This window comes from Brachyhypopomus gauderio, chromosome 7 (assembly GCF_052324685.1).
Source record: "Brachyhypopomus gauderio isolate BG-103 chromosome 7, BGAUD_0.2, whole genome shotgun sequence".
NCBI lineage: Eukaryota > Metazoa > Chordata > Actinopteri > Gymnotiformes > Hypopomidae > Brachyhypopomus > Brachyhypopomus gauderio.
Genome location: NC_135217.1, coordinates 8,387,269 through 8,410,081, shown reverse-complemented (window position 1 = coordinate 8,410,081; position 22,813 = coordinate 8,387,269). Strand labels below are relative to the sequence as shown.

The 22,813-nt window shown below is 44.9% G+C and overlaps 1 protein-coding gene across 1 annotated transcript in view; it reads right to left on the bottom strand.

Moving 5' to 3' along the window:
* The window catches only part of rgs3a (regulator of G protein signaling 3a), a 125,807-nt gene that overhangs the window by 68,620 nt on the left and 34,374 nt on the right, over window positions 1–22,813 (bottom strand). The window contains 5 exon segments of the mRNA XM_077011437.1: window positions 5,013–5,056; window positions 10,510–10,621; window positions 19,639–19,722; window positions 20,794–21,068; window positions 21,194–21,233. Coding sequence (XP_076867552.1) covers window positions 5,013–5,056; window positions 10,510–10,621; window positions 19,639–19,722; window positions 20,794–21,068; window positions 21,194–21,233 — 555 coding nt within the window.

Below are 22,813 nucleotides of genomic sequence, written 5' to 3'. Positions count from 1 at the left end.
AATCAACCCTCTCTTCCTCCTAACATTACATTCCAGATCATCTGTGAGAAACAAGGTCCAAAAACAGACATATCTTCCCCGATGCTATTTCTCCTTCATCTACCCAACACAATTTCACCTCTATATCTGGCAAAAGACCCTTGGGGGGAAGAAACCTCAATGCAATTATACCTTGCAGAGGACAGAGAAATTTCTTGAACTTTGGCATAGATTGTGTGAAACAGACAGGAGACTGAAGCTTGCGCATATGTACATACACACAAACACACACACACACGTGACCTATTCTCCTAATGAGATTGATTGTGCATTGTTCATTTTCGCTCACACTCTCTCACTCTTACACCTCTCAGACTCTATCTCACTCACCCTTGACCCCAGGCAGAGACAGTCTCCAGCTACAGTTATGGCAGAGCATGGAGACAAGGGAGAAAGGAATCCAATTAGGACCATGGATTACATTACTGAGGGCGGGAGTCTGCTCGCAGAGCCAAAATTCTCCACCAGTCCTCCCTGTTACTGCAAGAACACACACAACATCCACCCTATGTTCAGCCTGACCATAATCAGAGATATACATAGAGGTACAGTTTATTGGATTGTTTCTGTTTTGCATTCATTATCATTAATTCAATGTTCTTAAATATGTATTCACCAGAGAGAGTGAGCAGCTTATTTAGAGTTGCCTGCTGTTTGTAGTTAGCTGCTGTCCCCAGCGACATGATGCATCACAGGTTGCAAGACATGTCCTTAAGAATATCTGACCCTCCTTTCGAGAACAGGAGAGACCACGGGAATCATTTCACAGATATTTGATTGAATATAGAACAACCTTCGTGTAGCTATTAAAATGTGCAGAACATGAACTACAGAGCTAATGGCCCTGGGGAGGAGACGGTGGAGGCCAGACATGGACTGGGTGTGACGTGCTAACGCAGGCGTCTCCTGCACACCCACTGCAGGGTTCCTCACTACTGAAGATGCTCTTGCTCCTCACGTTTCTTCCTTCTCTGCTCTACCGATGGATCTCCACCAGGTTTTGGTCAGAGTTAGCCCTGCTAACATTTCTGAGCGCAAGTTCCTTTTGAAGGACATCCTCAGTTTGTCCCGCAGAACGTCACGTCACACCTTTGAGCAGCTGTGACAAGATCCCACGACATGTCATGTAGTCCTTGACTCTTCCACAGAAACACATATTCAGGACCCAAAATACCATAGAAATCATATTAATCAAACATATTAAAACATTGGACATGGGTCTGCTCCTACCCATAAACCCTAATCATGCAGAAATGTAAAAAATCATGGTTAACACTGACATCTGCTATAAACCCGTGCTGTAAGCCACTGCTTTCAGTAGGAACTGGTCCAAATCTCAGGTAAGGGACATAAGTTTCAAGATTAAAGGTCGTAAGGTCACACAAGTGTACGCTGCTTATATGGCAGTGAACAAACTACACAGAATGCGTCACAGACGTTTCCAACTCTGAAGGCTCCCTGGCTGATGGCCTTTACATATTCTGAGGCTCAAATCTCCGCCTGCTATCAAGATTCCAGATAGTGATGGTGTTTTCTGAAGTTATTCATGCAAAAATTCAGACAGAGGACAATCCAGAGCGCTCCTGCTGTCCTGACCTACTGTCCCACTACCGCTACCTCATAAACTAGAATGACACGTCCCTGTTTGGGAAATCTGAAATAGAATGGCTGCCATACATGCAGAGACCAGTGTGTTGTAGTGGACTCAAATTTTTTAAAGAATTAATAGTATACATGACCAGACATCATTATACTTTGATAGCAAAACAGATCTGCAGTAAATGCAGAGGTGAACACAACACACTTAAGCCACACTCATCCATACTACACCGTTACTCACACACTTAAGCCACACTCATCCATACTACACTGCAGTAGCGAACCGTGACCATTAAACCTGGGCCCGCTCCACCGCCCGCAGTGGAACAAAAGGAATTTGTTTCCTTTCCTAAATAACAGCGAATAAATTTTTTTTTAAAAAACTGAGATGGCAGTACAGCTTTAAAAATGCAATAAACAATAACATATGTTGATAACTTCTTAAGCAAAATAAGGTTCCAACAAAATAAGGTTCACAGCTCCGTGTTCCTCGGAAGCGGAATATGTAAACAACGCACACGAGGGCATCAAAGGACTGAATCGAAACTAGCTAGCGGTGGTACGCTAACGACAGCTAGCATCGCCACAGCAGGCGGAAATAATCATACAGTTAAGCTCGCCCACTAAGAGGGAAGATATGATTGGTCAATTTTACTTTGACCAATTTGAAACTGGTATTGCGCTGAATTATAACCGCCAGGCCCTCTGTAAACGAACAGCAGGCATCACAGTGCTGATAGGGGGAGACACACTGACACAGGCTTCCACTTAACCCCTCACCTTCAAACACAGATTGAATAGACATGGGTGAATAATTTATTTGCTTATATTTCTGTAACTGTTTAGATGTCGATTGTCAAACTGTAAGTACATAAAAAAATTGGATAAATTGTATATATTTAAGAATATTTTAGGCCCTCTGAGAGGGCGTAGAGGGCCCTGACGGTTCCCCACTGCTACACTGTTACTCACACACTTAAGCCACACTCATCCATACTATACCGTTACTCACACACTTAAGCCACACTCATCCATACTACACCGTTACTCACACACTTAAGCCACACTCATCCATACTACACCGTTACTCACACACTTAAGCCATACTCGTCCACACCATTACTCTGTTCCCTATACGACCAGAGGAACCAATGAGAGGAACCACTGAGCTGACAGTCAAGCTAATGAACTCTCCTGTGGCTGCTGTACTGAACCCAGTGTATTTCAGCTTTAAGTGGAAGAGACAGAAAATGGGGGCTTTGCAGTTTGCGATACACAATGCAAAAATGTCACATCCCAAGCGACGCCCAGCCATACACCAGGCAGTGTGCACACACACACACACCCCCACAAGCACCAATCACAGCTCAGGTTTGGCCCTCAGCTCTAACCACACATCACCGGCCCCCTTGTGCTGAGCACTGATCACACAGGTGTTCCCAGCGTCTCCAGAACCACATAAACCCAAACAGGATTCTACCCAGAGTGCTTCACATTAGCCTGCCAGTGCACAGCTACGCCTGCTTCCTATCTAACGTAACTCATTATCTCAACCCACTCGGCTTTGCGTTCATTTCGGTCTCCTTTTAATCCTTCTTTCTGTTGTGCTTACTGGGCTCTATACCTGAATCCTGAGTGTGCTCAATTGCTCACAGTGCTTGCACAATGTCACAAAGCGTTTCAGTTTTTAAAGGCACACGATGGCACAACCGCCTCTCTTTAAGGGAGGATCCAAGAGTATATGTCACGCCACACAACAGTGCTGTTTCTCCTGACCAAGTAATCCAAGGGCCTTACTAATGGAGCAGCGTGCACCATTACAACAAGACAACTAGAATAGAAAGAGAACTATAGGGCTCTGTGAGTACCAATCAAAAACCTGATCATTCATTATTAAACAATAAATCATATACTCACTGAAACGCTCTCGGAGCTCTTGGACAATGCACTGGGAATCTGTTTATATGTTAATATGAGCAAATTATTAGGTATGTATTATGTAAAAACACCTTTTGTAACATCACTGGTGTGATGATGGCAGTCAAGGTGAATAAAAATATTGTTGCCTTTTTGTATCTCTCTCTCTCCCTGTTTCTCTCTGTATCTCATTTGTATGTCTCTCTCCCTGTTTCTCTCTGTATCTCATTTGTATGTCTCTCTTTCTCCACCTCTGTTTATCTCTATCTCGTTTGTATGCCTCTCTCTCCCCCCGTTTATCTCTGTATCTTTACATTTTTGTGTGTCGCTCTGCCCTGTTTCTCTGCAACTCTGTCTATCCAACCTGTCTCTCTGTCTGTCTGTCTGTCTGGCTGTCTCTCTCTCCCTCCTCTTCCCCATCTCTCTCTACTTCCCTTCCCTATTTCTCCCTCACACTCAATTTACAATTCTATAAACTTAACTGGCATGACCAATATTGCTGATCTTTCTATATTTCATAAATTAAGAACTCTATTATGTGGCAATCATAATTACCATGAAAAGAACTGTAATTAACATGAAAGAATGCTTGAAGTAAAGATGAGAAAAGTAAAGAAAGCCAACAGAGAGGAAAATAAGTAAATATAAAGATGAACAAATAATAAAATAAGTAAAACACACAACGGTGATTACAAACAGGAGAAACAGTGTGTGTGTGTGTGTGTGTGTGTGTGTGTGTGTGTGTGTGTGTGTGTGTTAGACAAAAATCATCCAGCTAAATCGCTGCTTTCTTTTCTTCTACCAGAACAGCCAGTTTGCCAGTACTAAATCAATATCTTAAGTTGGGGTTGTGTCGTGAAAATTTGGCATACTTCATCAAATATGTAATATTCAGTCAGGAGGTGCAGCTCTGTGTCTACAACGGCACTGTTGAATGTCGTCTCTCCCTCCTTTTATTTGTCTCTGCCCGTCAAGCGCACATCGCCACTACAAGCCCTCCGCCTGACATGAAACCTGGGTGAGTGGAGCAGGATGGTGTCACTCCAACACCTCCCACCACAGAACCCCCCCCCCCCCCCCCCCCTCTGCTGAGCTGCTCTATTTTAAGAGCCTAATTGGACCGGCTGGGTATTTTTGTCCGTCTTTTGCCCCTTCCCTGGCTCTGGGGCATGTATCGAAAGCTTCAGCGTTCTGTGTTTAAAATAGGTAAGGAGTTGTTAAAAATTCATTGTGATTTAATTAGGTGATAAATCCATGTTTTCAAAGGGGAATTAAAAGGGGGCGGTGTGACAGATGTGATAATGACGTCAGGAGGGGGCAGGACAAGCAGCTCTAGGAAAGGAGCGTTAGAAGAGGTGAAAGGTGAAAGGTCAAAGGAGTCGAGACACTGTCCTGAACCGACCCAGGAGAGCAGCGCACAGTGTGAGAGAGTTGTGAGTCCGCTACATGTAGCTCACCTCAGTCATGTGGATCAGGTAGAAACGAAGCTCCTCGCTGTGATCTGCAGAGGGACACACACACATACACAGAGTCATGGGACGTCAGTGTTGCAGACCCAGTCAGGTGGAAAAGAAGAACTCTAAACCACACAAACACCACTTGTACAGCACAGCAGGGAGGGTTCTGAGGAATGGAAACATACTGAACACACACACACACACACACACACACACACACACACTCCAAATCTCTGCATGACTATGTGCTCTTGCTTGCTGCTGTCTCCTGACTGATCACTTTGGTTCTCACTGTTCTCAGCTGTCCATCACGCTGTCTCCCCGCCCTCTCAAAGGTATGTTCCATCACTCATTACTGACAGGTGCTGACATCTTGCTGTGATTGGTGGCTGACCTGACTGCCGGTTGCTCTGATTGGTGGCTTTTGGGCGTTGGCCTTACCCCTCAGAAGGGGCTATTTTTAATAGCTTATCAACTTGAAGCTTTCTGAGGGGAATGCTGTTCATCACAAGCCAAGCTTCTGATTAATGTTGCCTCACACAAATAACACAGAACCATCTTCTATCAAGCTGCACATTAGGTTGAGACTGATCTGCAAACAAGAGATAAACTGAGCCCTCGAGCTGCCCTGGGTCGATAGGAAAACTCTCGACTCAAAACAAAAGTTCTGGAGTTAAATCCAGCTAAATAATTATGTATTGAGAGAGAGAGAAAGAAAGAGAGAGAGAGACAGACAGACAGACAGACAGACAGATAATTAGATAGGCCACTGTAATTGTAAAGATTTACTACTAAATCAAACCGATGCAGAAGTGTTGAGTTATGAGCTATGAGCCTAGCAGTAGACTAAATTACAGTATCCATTCAGATATATCTCTAATATAATTGCCTTTTAGAGTTTTTGCTAATTTCTCTTTCAAAGGCAAAGCTGGTTTGTAAATAAGTCACAATTTCTATCACTACTAAGAAGCATTCATCACGTTTAATACACTTGTCTGTCCTGTGCCAGTACATGGAGTACATGTGTGTGTGTGTGTGTGTGTGTGTGTGTGTGTGTGTGTGTGTGTGTGTGTGTGTGTGTGTGTGTGAAATGACTCTGTGATGATGAGAGGAGACACATGTACACAGGGATGTGTGTGTGTGTGTGTGTGTATAGTGCTGTCATTTGGCCACCTGCAGGCTCTTCTCCTGCTGCAGCACTTCCTGTCAGTGTCACCACCACCTGCCCCCCCCCCCGCCCGCCACACACACACACACACACACACACACATACGCACACACACACACACACACACACACACACACGCATACACATACGCACACACACTTTTTTGCACAGGTCACACTACAAACTCAAATCATACCCTCTGACTCTGACTGTTTAGATGTGTGTGTGCGTGTGTGTGTGTGTGTGTGTGTGTGTGTGTGTGTGTGTGTGTGTGTGTGTGTGTGTGTGTGTGTGTGTGTGTGTGAGAAAGAGAGCCAGAGAGGAAATATTTTTATGTGTCTACATGAATGAATTAACTGAAAAGAGGGAATGAGAGTAAAGAGAGAGATAGAGAGAGAGAGAGTAGAGAGAGAGAGAGTAAAGAGAGAGAGTAAAGAGAGGAGAGAGAGAGTAAAGAGAGAGGAAAAGAGCGAGTAAAGAGAGAGATAGTAAAGAGAGAGTGAGATTAAAGAGAGAGAGAGAGAGAGAGAGAGAGAACAGGTCTTGAGAGTGAAGCTTAGAGACATCTGGTAGGAAAATGGAAGGATGCACACCTGTTTAAGTCTTTTATGTGGAAGAGTTCTCTATTAGAAGTAGAGATTAAGTTGCATCACTGCTCATGTACTGAGCTAAGCTCTTCTCAATGAGAGCGTGTTTCACTACCAGCGTCCTGATTCCAAACCAAAGAACATGTGTCAACTGATTCTGATCAACTCTTACGAAAACACTAAGACTGAGGCTCAAAAATGAGAAGGTCTCACAGGTAACCTCTTATACATACACATTACTGAGCAATGACACACAAAAGTTGGTCAAACAGTTGAATACAACTGAATACAAATGTTGTAACATTAACATTAAGAGATCATTTTAAGCATGTGATCATATTTGAACAATGCCCCAAAAGCCGCATAACAGAGATTTAGAATTACAGTAGAAGTACAGTAGAACTACAGTAGAATTGCAGTAGAATTACAAAAGGCAATGGCCATCATTTTTGCAAGCTGAAGCCTGACTCATTACAGGTAAAAATAAAATGCCAAACCAGTTATTTGCTGACGATTTAGAAGGGAGTTATAGTTCCTTCATCTGAACAGCAGAGGTCGCTCTTGAATGTCAATATGACAGAGAAAGAGACAGAAAGAGCTTCATGCAGCCCGCGAGTCCAGGGTATCTCCACAATACCGCGAGTGACGAGATGTACAAGCCACATGGTACAAGCACATGCATGCTGTCTTCAGACGTGCCACCATTAGATTTTTTTGCAGAAAACTAAAAGGCCAGCTGATTGTTCAGTGCTGGTAATCACCCCAAAGAACGCCATGCTAAGTGACCTCTCTACTCCGTGTCCTGCAAAAGTCAATATATCGAACCAGAGGCTGAATTCAGCGGGGTTAGTGTCGGCTCGACCAGCTCAGTGAGGTTGAGGAGGAGCTGTTTCAGAGATCGATACACTCGCAGGAGGTGAGGGAGTCAGGCGGAGCTGAGGAAACAAGGAGCTACTCTCATAAATCAACCTTTTTAGCTCAGATATTTTACTTGTGTGCGTTCACAAATGCTATAGATATCGTGATGTCATTCACAAGTCGCTCTTTTAAGAAATTAAACGCTGTGTTTTGGAGCATGAAGACGTTTTATAGTAAAGACGGTACGCTGTGTGGCAGGGAGGTTTTGATGGTTCACCATGCCCAGATCAGGAGCCCCTGGCTGGGCCACAGTGAAGTTCTGCCCCCTGCTTCAGAAAGACACGGTGCCAGGTGTGGGCGGGGCATGAGGACAGGGCAGCAAGACGGAAGAGACTGTGGTGGCGTGGACATGCGGGGACACTAAACATCCGCATCTCAGAAAAAGTTCCCAGCATGCCAAGCATTGGCTCAGAGGCTACGACCCCTGTGTATGTCAAACGACGACTAACTGTGGATCGCATGACCCCTTGATGAAAATGGTCATGGGAAAAACATCAGACAAGATGTGCGTGTGTGCATGTGCATCTGAGTGTGTGTGTGTGTGTGTGTGTGTGTGTGTGTGTGTGTGTGTGTGTGTGTGTGTGTGTGCATGCATGTATGTGTGTGTGTGTGTATATGTGTGTGTGTGTGCGTGTATGTGTGCGTGTGCGTGTATGTGTGCGTGTGCGTGTCAAGATGAACAGCGGGGTCAGACAACAGTGATTGAGAGTGTATCTCCAGTCTCTTATCTATAAGTATAACTGCACTGTCAGCACTTCCACAGGGGAATTCTCCTCTCTCTGACATTCGGACGGCCTCCTTATCAAAAGCCTTATAATAGAGCAGCATACTACAATGGTTAGTGCAGTGGACCAACACATCACCTACAGGAAGTCAAGCTGCACAATGACAGGCAACAACTTGAAATAAACTCTAATTGCTTACCGAGTTTTGAAAAAACATGGCATGAATCAACCAGACCCATGCATACTGCATCATTACTAATTTTTCAACATCAAAAGTGACATCGTTAAGTGCTGTTACGGCATCTCTGTTACGAGCAAGCAGCCATTCACAGTTCAGAGTCTCTCTGTGACAGTCTGCAGTGTTTCCTCTTCACTTTCAAGGACTCTAATGTCACTCATTGGTTAACTGGAGCCGTCCTCTTCTTCACCCTTCACTGCTTCACCTTGCTGAGATTCACATTTAAACTGCACTGTTCTGTTCTTCCCCACGCAGGAGTCTGTATGTTTGTACACGCGATAAAGGGACGTGGTGGAATGAGCAGCATTGCGGGACAGAGCTGACGGGATCACGAGCCTGGCGGGACACGTCCTGAGAGCAGGATGTTACGTATAAGGTGATTAAGGGCGACAGCACAAGGAGTGAGAAGCTCCTGATCATGAGTGATCCTTACGAGAGCTTTCAACAGGTTGAGTTTATTACATCATCCACACTGTTTGCTTGACTGGACTGGGTTGGCTATGTGTAGCTTTGTTTGGGGAAATGTATAATGTGAATGTGTATGAGTGTGTGTGTGTGTGTGTGTGTGTGTGTGTGTGTGTGTTCATTTGTGCGGTGGGGGGGGGGGGGGGGGGGGGTAGTGTGAATGCATATATGTGTGAATGTGCATGTGTGTGTGTGTGTGTGTGTGTGTGTGTGTGAATGTGTGTGTGTGTGCGCGCGTGTGTGGGGGGGAGTTTGTACATGTGTGAGTGTGAATGTGTGTGTTCATTTATGTGTGTGTGTGTGTGTGTACGTGTACATGTGTGCATGTGTGTGTGTGTGTGTGAATGTGTGTACATGTGTGAGTGTGTGTGCATGTGTGTGTTCTTTTGCATGTGTGTGTTCATTTGTGTGTGTGTGTGTGTGTGTGTGTATGTGTAAGTGTGTGCGCATGTGTGTCTTCATTTGCGTGTGTGTGTGTTCATTTGTGTGTGTGTGTGTGTGTGCATGTGTGTGTACATGTACATGTGTGTGTGTGCGTGTGTAAGTGTGCATGTTTGCATGTGAGTGTGTGTGCACGTGTGTGTGTGTGCGCGCGTGTGTGGGGGGGAGTTTGTACATGTGTGAGTGTGAATGTGTGTGTTCATTTATGTGTGTGTGTGTGTGTGTGTACGTGTACATGTGTGCGTGTGTGTGTGTGTGTGTGTGTGCATGTGTGTGTTCTTTTGCGTGCGTGTTCATTTGTGTGTGTGTGTGTGTGTGTGTGTGTACGTGTACATGTGTGCATGTGTGTGTGTGTGAGTGTGTGTGTGTGCATGTGTAAGTGTGTGTGCATGTGTGTGTTCTTTTGCGTGTGTGTGGTCATTTGTGTGTGTACGTGTACATGTGTGCATGTGTGTGTGCGTGTGTGCATGTGTAAGTGTGCATGTTTGCGTGTGCATATGCGTGTTCATTTGTGTGTGTGTACGTGTACATGTGTGCATGTGTGTGTGTGTGTGTGTGTGTGTGTGTGTGTGTGTGTGTGTGTGTGTGCGTGCGTGTGTGCATGTGTAAGTGTGCATGTGTAAGTGTGCATGTGTGTGTGTGCGCGTGTGTGCGCACGTGTGTGTGTGTTTGTGTGTGTACAGGTGTGTGTGTAGGTGTGTGTGTAAGTGTGTGTGTGTAAGTGCGTTTGTGTGTGTGTGTGTAAGTGCATGTTTGCGTGTGCATGTTTGCGTGTGTGTGTGTAAGTGTGCATGTTTGCGTGTGCATGTTTGCGTGTGTGGTTTTGTATATGTGTGAGTGTGCATGCGTGTGTGTGTGTGTGTGTGTGTGTGTGTGTGTGTGTGTGTGTGTGTGTGTGTGTGTGTGTGTGTGTGTGTGTGTGTGTGTGTGTGTGTGTGTGTGTGTGTCCACTCACCCTCCTGTATCTGCAGCTGTCTGAGGTAGAGAGGATTCTGCAGCACGTTACAGCGGCCAGCTTCATCCTCCCTGGTCACCAACATCAGATCCGTATAGATGAAGATAGTCACCTGGTACACACAGGAGAGGACGGAGAGACAGAGAGAGAGAGAGAGAGAGAGAGAGAGAGACCGAGAAAGAGAGAGAGGTGCCACTTAGTAATAACCCTGCATTCAGTATCCTGCATTCAGAATGTGTTTTAGCACAGTACTCAGTCTGCCCAGCCATCAAACAGGAACCACATCCACTACAGTCACCTCCATAGCAACATTATATATATATATATATATATATATATAAATAAATAAAACATACACAAATGAGATAACATGACAGGACAGCCACATTCAACATTTCCATAGCGTTCACACTTTAATGCTAGCTGAAACATTCATACAGGAAACGGCCTTACGCTCTATGCTACACAAACGGCCTTACGCACTACGCTACACAAAGTTACTAAAACATTTATCTAAAATCCAAACACGTCTAACTAATCTTAAATGTGTTTTAGGATTGAGATTATATTTCTCCAAGAAACAAATGCTTCAATTAAATAGATGATCTAACAACAGAAATATACTTTACCTCAAAAAGAATATTAAAATAAGTATAAAAAAGTCAAGAAATAAGTTCAAATTAGATATTATAATATGTCTATATGCAAACTAAATAACAGCAAAAACTGAAAACAAATTTCCTTAGACCTTTTTTTTAAGTTAGCGCTTTAAAACGCAGTTTATGGTTACGATGTTATGCTCAGCATAGCAGATAATATCTAATAAATATCTGTATTATCTGAGAATTTCCCCACCTTGTGTCCCATAATGGCATGTGCAGGCTCAATATGCCCCTCGGGCTATTTGAAAAACTAACAGCTCAAATCTGCTCTAGTAGTCTGAAAAAGCATCAAACAAATCCAAGATTAGGCCTTTTCCTAGATTTTGGCACACTCAGAATCCACAGCAGAGCTTTGATCTTTGAAGAGAAGGCCATGAGCACAATGTTACTGCAGTCAGTAGTACTCTAAATATGCAAAAGAGGACTTGGGATGCAGAAATGCATTCGGTTTGGGGAAACGTTAAGACGGTGTGATTTTAAACAATGAAATAGAACAGAATGCACAAAAACAGCATAAACTCTGCTGTAGTGTAGCACTAAGATCACAGTCGGTAAACAATCTGGAATCCACTGTTCATCACAGCTGCTACAAACCTTCACTATCATACATAAAGTGTAAACACCTTTTTATAAAGGGCATTGTGCAAAGCTTAAACGCACAACCTAAAGAGTAACCAAACTCTACCATGCCCAGACGGTTCAACGGGGGGGGGGGGGGGGGGGGGGGGGGGGGGGGGGGAGCTAGTTATACACACACACACACACACACACACACACACACACCACAACCACCTTCCTTCCTGAGTACTTATTAGATATTTCGCTTTGGCAAAACCACTCATGGCAGCATACCAGGGCCGAGACAAAGAGAGGCGAGGGCAGACAAACCCTGCCCCCCTGCCCACTCCAGAGTCACCAGAGACAGGACGCAGGAGAGGTCTGTAGACCTGCCGGGCTGTCTACAGCATCGCCTGGGCCTGGGTGTAGTCTCACAGGAAAGTGAGGAGACTTCACTTAACGAGTCAAGAAACACCATCATGTTTACTGCATATGTGAGCAAGCACACACACACACACACACACACACACACACACACACACACACACACACACACACACACACACACACCACAACCACCTTCCTTCCTGAGTACTTATTAGATATTTCGCTTTGGCAAAACCACTCATGGCAGCATACCAGGGCCGAGACAAAGAGAGGCGAGGGCAGACAAACCCTGCCCCCCTGCCCACTCCAGAGTCACCAGAGACAGGACGCAGGAGAGGTCTGTAGACCTGCCGGGCTGTCTACAGCATCGCCTGGGCCTGGGTGTGGTCTCACAGGAAAGTGAGGAGACTTCACTTAACGAGTCAAGAAACACCATCATGTTTACTGCATATGTGAGCAAGCACACACACACACACACACACACACACACACACACACCACAACCACCTTCCTTCCTGAGTACTTATTAGATATTTCGCTTTGGCAAAACCACTCATGGCAGCATACCAGGGCCGAGACAAAGAGAGGCGAGGGCAGACAAACCCTGCCCCCCTGCCCACTCCAGAGTCACCAGAGACAGGACGCAGGAGAGGTCTGTAGACCTGCCGGGCTGTCTACAGCATCGCCTGGGCCTGGGTGTAGTCTCACAGGAAAGTGAGGAGACTTCACTTAACGAGTCAAGAAACACCATCATGTTTACTGCATATGTGAGCAAGCACACACACACACACACACACACACACACACACACACACACACACACACACACACACACACACACACACCACAACCACCTTCCTTCCTGAGTACTTATTAGATATTTCGCTTTGGCAAAACCACTCATGGCAGCATACCAGGGCCGAGACAAAGAGAGGCGAGGGCAGACAAACCCTGCCCCCCTGCCCACTCCAGAGTCACCAGAGACAGGACGCAGGAGAGGTCTGTAGACCTGCCGGGCTGTCTACAGCATCGCCTGGGCCTGGGTGTGGTCTCACAGGAAAGTGAGGAGACTTCACTTAACGAGTCAAGAAACACCATCATGTTTACTGCATATGTGAGCAAGCACACACACACACACACACACACACACACACACACACACACCACAACCACCTTCCTTCCTGAGTACTTATTAGATATTTCGCTTTGGCAAAACCACTCATGGCAGCATACCAGGGCCGAGACAAAGAGAGGCGAGGGCAGACAAACCCTGCCCCCCTGCCCACTCCAGAGTCACCAGAGACAGGACGCAGGAGAGGTCTGTAGACCTGCCGGGCTGTCTACAGCATCGCCTGGGCCTGGGTGTAGTCTCACAGGAAAGTGAGGAGACTTCACTTAACGAGTCAAGAAACACCATCATGTTTACTGCATATGTGAGCAAGCACACACACACACACACACACACACACACACACACACACACACACACACACCACAACCACCTTCCTTCCTGAGTACTTATTAGATATTTCGCTTTGGCAAAACCACTCATGGCAGCATACCAGGGCCGAGACAAAGAGAGGCGAGGGCAGACAAACCCTGCCCCCCTGCCCACTCCAGAGTCACCAGAGACAGGACGCAGGAGAGGTCTGTAGACCTGCCGGGCTGTCTACAGCATCGCCTGGGCCTGGGTGTAGTCTCACAGGAAAGTGAGGAGACTTCACTTAACGAGTCAAGAAACACCATCATGTTTACTGCATATGTGAGCAAGCACACACACACACACACACACATACACACACACGGACACGGACACACTCATGCACACCTACCCATTAATATATCTACTCTGACCTGCACAGGTACATCCGTATATAAATATACATACTGATATTCATACACTTCACAGCCCTCTTCCATGGCAACCTTGTTCTTTACTTTTTATTGTTGCTTATTGTTTTTATTTTGATTTTGTTAAATACTCATTAACAGTCTGCTTGCCAGGTCTGTTCAGGACATGTGTATACTCACCAAGGCAAATGCCTTGTATGGGAAACACACATATAAATAAATAATGCAATTCTGATTTTTATACATACACACATACAAACACACACACACACACACACACACAGTGAGTGGACTTGTACTCTACCCAGCTGAATGGAAAGGAGACCTTATCAGCCATGATGAAACACTAGAGAGTAGGACACCTCACCTCCTATCACTCACTACAGGACAGAGTAAGACACGTCAAAGGTAAAAGACATGGATGAGTCAAAGTTTCTAAAGGTGGTCAATGGCGATCCATTTGCACTGCAGTACATGTACTTTTATTTTGGCGGTACAATTGCTTCCATGGTGTTCTGGCTCACTTTAACATTGAACCTGTTTAGTGAAAATATGCATGGCTTCCTCTCCATGCAGCCCAATGTTGTGGTTTAGAGAAGACTCAGACTGTGGTTTCAGTGAGTGTGTCTTTGTGTCTATGTGTGTGTGTAGATAACTCATGCCAAAGAGCTGTGCTGTAAAGGGAATTTCCAGCTCATGTGACTCCACCTCTATGTCTTATAAGCAATAGACAAGGACCATAGATATCTCAGCTCCACTACCAACATGGTAACATAGTTAACACACAGGACCATAGATATCTCAGCTCTACTACCATCATGGTAACATAGCTAACACACAGGACCATAGATATCTCAGCTCCACTACCAACATGGTAACATAGCTAACACACAGGACCATAGATATCTCAGCTCCACTACCAACATGGTAACATAGTTGACACACAGGACCATAGATATCTCAGCTCTACTACCAACATGGTTACATAGCTAACACACAGGACCATAGATATCTCAGCTCCACTACCAACATGGTAACATAGTTGACACACAGGACCATAGATACCTCAGCTCCACTACCAACATGGTAACATAGTTGACACACAGGACCATAGATATCTCAGCTCCACTACCAACATGGTAACATAGCTAACACACAGGACCATAGATATCTCAGCTCTACTACCATCATGGTAACATAGCTAACACACAGGACCATAGATATCTCAGCTCCACTACCAACATGGTTACATAGCTAACCCACAGGACCATAGATATCTCAGCTCCACTACCAACATGGTTACATAGCTAACCCACAGGACCATAGATATCTCAGCTCCACTACCAACATGGTAACATAGCTAACACACAGGACCATAGATATCTCAGCTCCACTACCATCATGGTAACATAGTTAACACACAGGACCATAGATATCTCAGCTCCACTACCATCATGGTAACATAGTTAACCCACAGGACCATAGATATCTCAGCTCCACTACCAACATGGTTACATAGCTAACCCACAGGACCATAGATATCTCAGCTCCACTACCAACATGGTTACATAGCTAACACACAGGACCATAGATATCTCAGCTCCACTACCAACATGGTTACATAGCTAACACACAGGACCATAGATATCTCAGCTCCACTACCAACATGGTAACATAGCTAACACACAGGACCATAGATATCTCAGCTCCACTACCATCATGGTAACATAGCTAACACACAGGACCATAGATATCTCAGCTCCACTACCATCATGGTAACATAGTTAACACACAGGACCATAGATATCTCAGCTCCACTACCAACATGGTAACATAGCTAACACACAGGACCATAGATATCTCAGCTCTACTACCATCATGGTAACATAGCTAACACACAGGACCATAGATATCTCAGCTCCACTACCAACATGGTAACATAGCTAACACACAGGACCATAGATATCTCAGCTCCACTACCATCATGGTAACATAGTTAACACACAGGACCATAGATATCTCAGCTCTCTAGTAACCGTAACCCTCTCACTCAGACAGGTCTGGACAGTGTCATAGTGTACTAAATCCTGTTATGGCTGTAATGTTCTTACTTTTCATTCACCAGAAGCTCTTTTGAAGGCTGTATTCTGATTGCACAGATGGCTAAATGATGACATCCTTAAAGCACATGGAACACACACACACACACACACACACACACCTTTCAGCCTGAATTTCGCACAACTTCACACTGCACAATTACTGCTAAGGCTAGAGCAGATGCTTTGTAATATGCTTTAAATGACTCTTCTATCATCAGCTTAGTTCTGGGTCTGGTTTTGATTCTGATCGGCTATTTGTGGCTGACAGCAGGGAAGGCCCCAGACATGGGGAGGTTGACCACTTTGCCTGACTTCCCCTCCACTCTCCCCAAAACACACACACACACACACACACACACACACACACACACACACACACACACACACAACAGTTCAGCAATAATATATATATTCAGCAATATTTTAAGCCCATGCAGGGAAACCCTTAAATTGTCTTACAGTTGGTGCACTCTGGACTAACAGAACAAGCACAGAGTAGATGCAGTCATGTAATACCGGAACAGCCTACCTGCAACACTAATGACTAACTGGGTCCTCATGATTTTGGAGATGTTACGATGTCTTCTGTAAAATGCTACTGTAACATTGTCAAACTGATGCTGTCTCGTGCAAATAATAAATATTCCACACATATGTATTCATCCTATGGAGTAAATGGCAAGGACAAGAGAAGAGAAGGTGAAGGTACGAGAAGGGAAGAGAGAAGAGAGGAAGGGGATATGAGAAGAGAGAGGGAGAAGAGAAGAGAGAGGGAGGGGAGAAGAGAAGAGATAACCCTTGCCCAGGTGTCGCATTGGATGATGAACACAAATCTGCTGAATCACTAGTATTGTCATGACTCCTATGTGAGTGTGAATCACTAGTATTGTCATGACTCCTATGTGAGTGTGAATCACTAGTATTGTCATGACTCCTATGTGAGTGTGAATCACTAGTATTGTCATGACTCCTATGTGAGTGTGAATCACTAGTATTGTCATGACTCCTATGTGAGTGTGAATCACTAGTATTGTCATGACTCCTATGTGAGTGTGAATCACTAGTATTGTCAAGACTCCTATGTGAGTGTGAATCACTAGTATTGCCAAGACTCCTATGTGAGTGTGAATCACAAGTATTGTCAAGACTCCTATGTGAGTGTGAATCACTAGTATTGTCAAGACTCCTATGTGAGTGTGAATCACTAGTATTGTCAAGACTCCTATGTGAGTGTGAATCACTAGTATTGTCATGACTCCTATGTGAGTGTGAATCACTAGTATTGTCAAGACTCCTATGTGAGTGTAAATCACTAGTATTGTCATGACTCCTATGTGAGTGTGAATCACTAGTATAGTCAAGACTCCTATGTGAGTGTGAATCACTAGTATAGTCATGACTCCTATGTGAGTGTGAATCACTAGTATAGTCAAGACTCCTATGTGAGTGTGAATCACTAGTATAGTCATGACTCCTATGTGAGTGTGAATCACTAGTATTGTCAAGACTCCTATGTGAGTGTGAATCACTAGTATTGTCAAGACTCCTATGTGAGTGTGAATCACTAGTATAGTCATGACTCCTATGTGAGTGTGAATCACTAGTATAGTCATGACTCCTATGTGAGTGTGAATCACTAGTATAGTCATGACTCCTATGTGAGTGTGAATCACTAGTATTGTCAAGACTCCTATGTGAGTGTGAATCACTAGTATTGTCATGACTCCTATGTGAGTGTGAATCACTAGTATTGTCATGACTCCTATGTGAGTGTGAATCACTAGTATTGTCATGACTCCTATGTGAGTGTGAATCACTAGTATTGTCATGACTTCTATGTGAGTGTGAATCACTAGTATTGTCATGAGTCCTATGTGAGTGTGAATCACTAGTATTGTCAAGACTCCTATGTGAGTGTGAATCACTAGTATTGTCATGACTCCTATGTGAGTGTGAATCACTAGTATTGTCAAGACTCCTATGTGAGTGTGAATCACTAGTATTGTCATGACTCCTATGTAAGTGTGCCTCGGAGAGCAGCCAGCAGTTTGTGCACAACAGATCTCCACCAGCCTTTATTTGTTCCTGCTTTCAGAAGGTGACATTAATTCTCTGCTTTGCTGTCATTTCCTACCGATAGCCAAAATGACTCTATAAAAGTGAATGAAGTTGCAATGAGGACACAGCACAGGAAAGCACCATAAAGGTTCAATCAGGGTCGGCGCCAGAACATATACAGTGAGGGGGCGTCAGAAAATTTCGGGGGTGCGAACTTAAGTTGTTGAGCTGGGGGGGGTGCGTGTAACGATTGTCGAGCGGCCGAGGGGGCACCATGTAGCGATTGTTGTAAAATAAATGGGTCTTATTTTTACATTGAGGAGGCGGGACACCTCGCCTGAGGGGGCGACGCCCCCATTCGCCCCCCCCCCCCCCCCCCCCCCCCCGTGGCGCCGGCCCTGGGTTCAATGCTCTCCATCTTCCTACTACTAAATAGAGAACTACAGTGAACTATGGTGAATGGTGAACTACAGTGAACTGTGGTGAATGGTGAACTACAGTGAACTGTGGTGAATGGTGAACTACAGTAAACTATGGTGAACTACAGTGAACTATGGTGAATGGTGAACTACAGTGAACTGTGGTGAATGGTGAACTACAGTAAACTATGGTGAATGGTGAACTACAGTGACAGTACTAATACAGTATTAATATCTTCTATACACACATATCTGCAGGAGTCCTCACAGGAAGCTCATTTCACCTCATTTCTCTTCAGGGTCCAGGGGAGAGCTCCACCCATCTGCTCTCTGTCACACCATTCTACAACAAGTAGAACCCTGCCCACATACCCCTGCTTTAACACACCTGACCCAGTCTACTGGTTAATCAGGTAAACCAGGAGCTTGCCGGTTCTGTGCGATGTTCAAGCTCCCCATGTTTGATCTTTGATGGTGTACGTTTAAGAGTCTCTGGGCCACCATTTTTTATTAAATGTAGTATAATCCACAAGCAATCCTCGGTATTGAGCTAATAAGAGCTAAATGCTTTTACTGTCTACTTTAAATAAAAGGTGAACTACAGGAGAAGGACCTTCTTATAATAGCACATTAGGCAAGTAATAACTGGCTAATATAAACGCTGACTGTGATTCCAGAGGGGACAGTCCAAGCAGAAGTTCATTTAGGGAAGCTCATCTCTCCACCCACATCGTTCTGAACCTTCAGCGGCTCATTCATGCGCGCTCCTCATCCTCACTGCGTATGGGTCCCCTGAGTCCCCCAGCAAATCGACCAAAAGCCCGTTTAGAGAGAGGCGAGTACAGCAGCACAGACCCGCGAGCGCACGCAAGCGTCCATCGCACACCGAATAATGATGCTGCATCAAAGGGAGGCGGGATTGCCAGGTGGGTCCCCGGCCAATAACGGCCAGTCCAGTGGCGTAAACTCGGACACAACGCTATTGAGCACAAGACGGTACAAACGGAGTACACAGACCATATTTGTATCTCTGTGTCCTCGTACACGCATCTTTACACACTCATACACACACGTGCGCACAGGAGCTCCTACCTTGACGGAGAGATGTTTGCTCTCATGCAGGATCATTTCCTCAGAGATCACCAGTGATCTGGTCGGGTTACACAAGTCCAGCGGCTATGAGGGAAGAAGCAAAAAAACAAGAAAAATCAGCCATCATCATCATCATCAGCAACGCCGCCTCAGGATTCAAGAGAGCAGCTACAATCTCCCAAAGTGATCTTAAAGTGCTCTCTCTCTCTTTCAGTTACATATACTCTGGACTTTCACGCACAGGTGCCAGCTCCATCCCAGAGTGATCTTCTACAGAGGAGAGGTCTGTGCTGACTGCAGGTAGCTAACCGAAGTCCAAACTTGCTATGGTAGCTCTCCACTCTGTGTTCAACCCCCGCAGCTCACAACGTGCTGGTGGGCCGGGCTGTCTGGTGAGAGGCAGCTCTGACCACACTAGGCTAAAAATGCTAACGCTCTGCACCGCCGCATGAAGAGGCGAAGAGAAAAAAAAAAAAAAAAAAAAAAAACCACATCCTTTCTGGAGGTGGACTAACGCACCATAGAGACACGGGGCCGTGAACCAGCAGGGTGAGCGAGAAGGGAGTGTGGGAGGTGGGTTGGGGGATGATAGAGACCTGTGTTTACGGGGGGGGGTTTCAAAGAGCAGGTAAGTGCGTTACATGTTCTGGGACTTAGAAAGTTGCTCTCAGATGCTGACGCTAACAGGAAATTCTTTCACTCTCTTCATTGTCTGATGTTGGCCACAGGGCACATTCTTAAGGCACCTGCTAATCCTTCCTGAGTTTACGTGGCCTTTGAAAAATCTTTAGACATTTTCCTCAATAATGTAAAATGGATCGTGTTAATCTTTGTTTAATTTATGCTGAATTTTATTCGAATTCATTAGAATCCTATTAAATCCCAAGAAAGTCAATGTAGTTGAGAACATTTTCAGCTTTGGTAGGCACACGTACCACACAGACAGAAGGTCACACAAAGCTACACGTCACCGCAGGACAGTTTAAAAATCAAGAACCATCATGTCCTGTGTAATGTTATAGCTAGCAACATCAGGTAACACATTTTTAAGAAGCATGACCTTAAAAATATAACAGGGAAGTACTTCACCACAGTGTCAGACAGGCGGAAAAGAGGCGAACAGACAGATCACAGTGAACCACTCGGAGTGGATACCTGCACAAAGATGGGAAATATGAGGATTTTGGGTGCCACTTTGACATAGGCGCCGTAGTTGGTGTGCGTGGGCACGTGCGACCTCACGATGGTGCAGTTCTGGTAGTTGGAGAAACTGGAGCTCTTCTGGCAGGTCCCAGCAGAGGAGGCTTTGGACTTACTGTGGCCAGAGCGACGCAGCAAACTGGTTCTGCAAGCCAGACCGGGTCCGGCCGGGGCGCTGCTGACCTGGGTCTGGGGAACAGGTGCCTGTCTCGGGGGGAACATCCTCCCAGCTAGAATATGGCAGCACCAGAATATCATCAGCAATCATCTCCATTAGACAAGACGTGTGACTTATGTGACTTATGACTCTCCATGTTAGTAGCATGACAGCCTAGCTGTGCTAAAGGTCACTTACCCATATTTCCATGTTCCTCTCCATATACCGGCCTCAGGATCTGGAATGTTAGAAAGATTACTAGTTTGTTGTTATGAGCATCTGTTTAGGAGCTGAATCTGTACGTCGAGGCAGTGAGGTATGCTTCAACTTCCTGGGGATGCGCATAACAGCAAAGCCTGTCATGGGACTTCAGACATTAGATGTCAGATTCACCTACAACAACAGTGCAGTGTTTGTAACCTGGCAATATTGTATTACTGTGTTTGGTTCAAAGTCCTGATGAAAGCACTCACAGGTCCTGTTCCGTTACTGTGCAAAAGGCTGAATACTATTATAATAGACTTGTGGCTTATTATGCCATAATTAGTCTGTAATATTACAGATGATTGCTAGGTTATTCCGTAAATACAAATCCATTTGCTGAAAGAAAATGAAATAAAACATAGAAGCTAAGATTGTTTTAGCTTTCAGATACATAAGAAATAAAGATGGCCTGTTGGCAGCCATCTCCCCATACCAGACACAATCCTCTTGGGTGACAATTAAGTAAGCTGACAACAAAATCAGCTCAGGGCAAATCGGGATCACGGCTCTGGGTAAACCTGCCTCCACTTTGACAAACCGACAACATTATGAGTCCCTCAGGGAGTGAGGAGAAGGAAAATGAAGCCATAAAGCAGGCCACAGGCAGCTCCTGCTGGAATCTCTGCCATCCCTCAAATGACAATTTTTTATATATATTTTTTTGAAAGGTCAAGTCAACATTGCATGCACAGATGGCCAAGCTGCTCTGTAATATAGGCTGGTATGGCAACATGTATCAGAGGTAAAGTGATGAGAATGTAAGTCATAGTTAGCAGAGTGTGCTAATAAGTGCCGAGTCATGAGAACACCACTCTGATAAGAATCCTCTGGAGGATGGACATGCAAGATCATGATAAAACTATGAATGGCAATACTAATCATAAACAAGGAAAAAACAAAAATATTTTAGATAAATATTACAGGTTTTCTTATCAGATCTACAATGTTTGGACTAGCAAATCATATCTAGATTTCTCAAACACTAGGCTTTTGAGTCTTTGCTGCTCACCCCACCCACCCCAGGTTAGAGGGAGAATGGTGTGTCTGCCGGTTAACCAGGTTAGTGGGCCAGCACCAGGCTACCATAATGGGAAACAGGTCAAGCAGGTTCTGCTCCAGAGCAGTACAGATGAAAGCTTGAATGGTTCCTGGGCATTGCGGCAGCTCAGTACACAGAGTCTTTCCTGACCTTGGTGAAGATTACCTACCTTCGCCTTGGTGACCTTTATCTCAAGATGTTTCACGAGCTGTTAGCTCCTGTCATTTCAACACTGAAACCCCGATTCATGTAGTTTTTCATATGTAGTTTTTCATAAGTTTATTGAGTAAAGGTTTTCCTTAAAAGTTCAGATACAGCCACTTTCTGCCTCAGGACTCCTTTGGTAAGGTGCGTGGTACAATCAACTACAGCTATGTCTTCTTTGCTTCACCTGTGACTCTGTTAGGTCTAGCATGGCATATTTGAGCAAACATAACATCTCCTGGTGAAGAAGCCCTCCCCAACAAAAACTTCCCACAATCCATTCCTTATGGTGTTCACCTCCAGCATCTAAC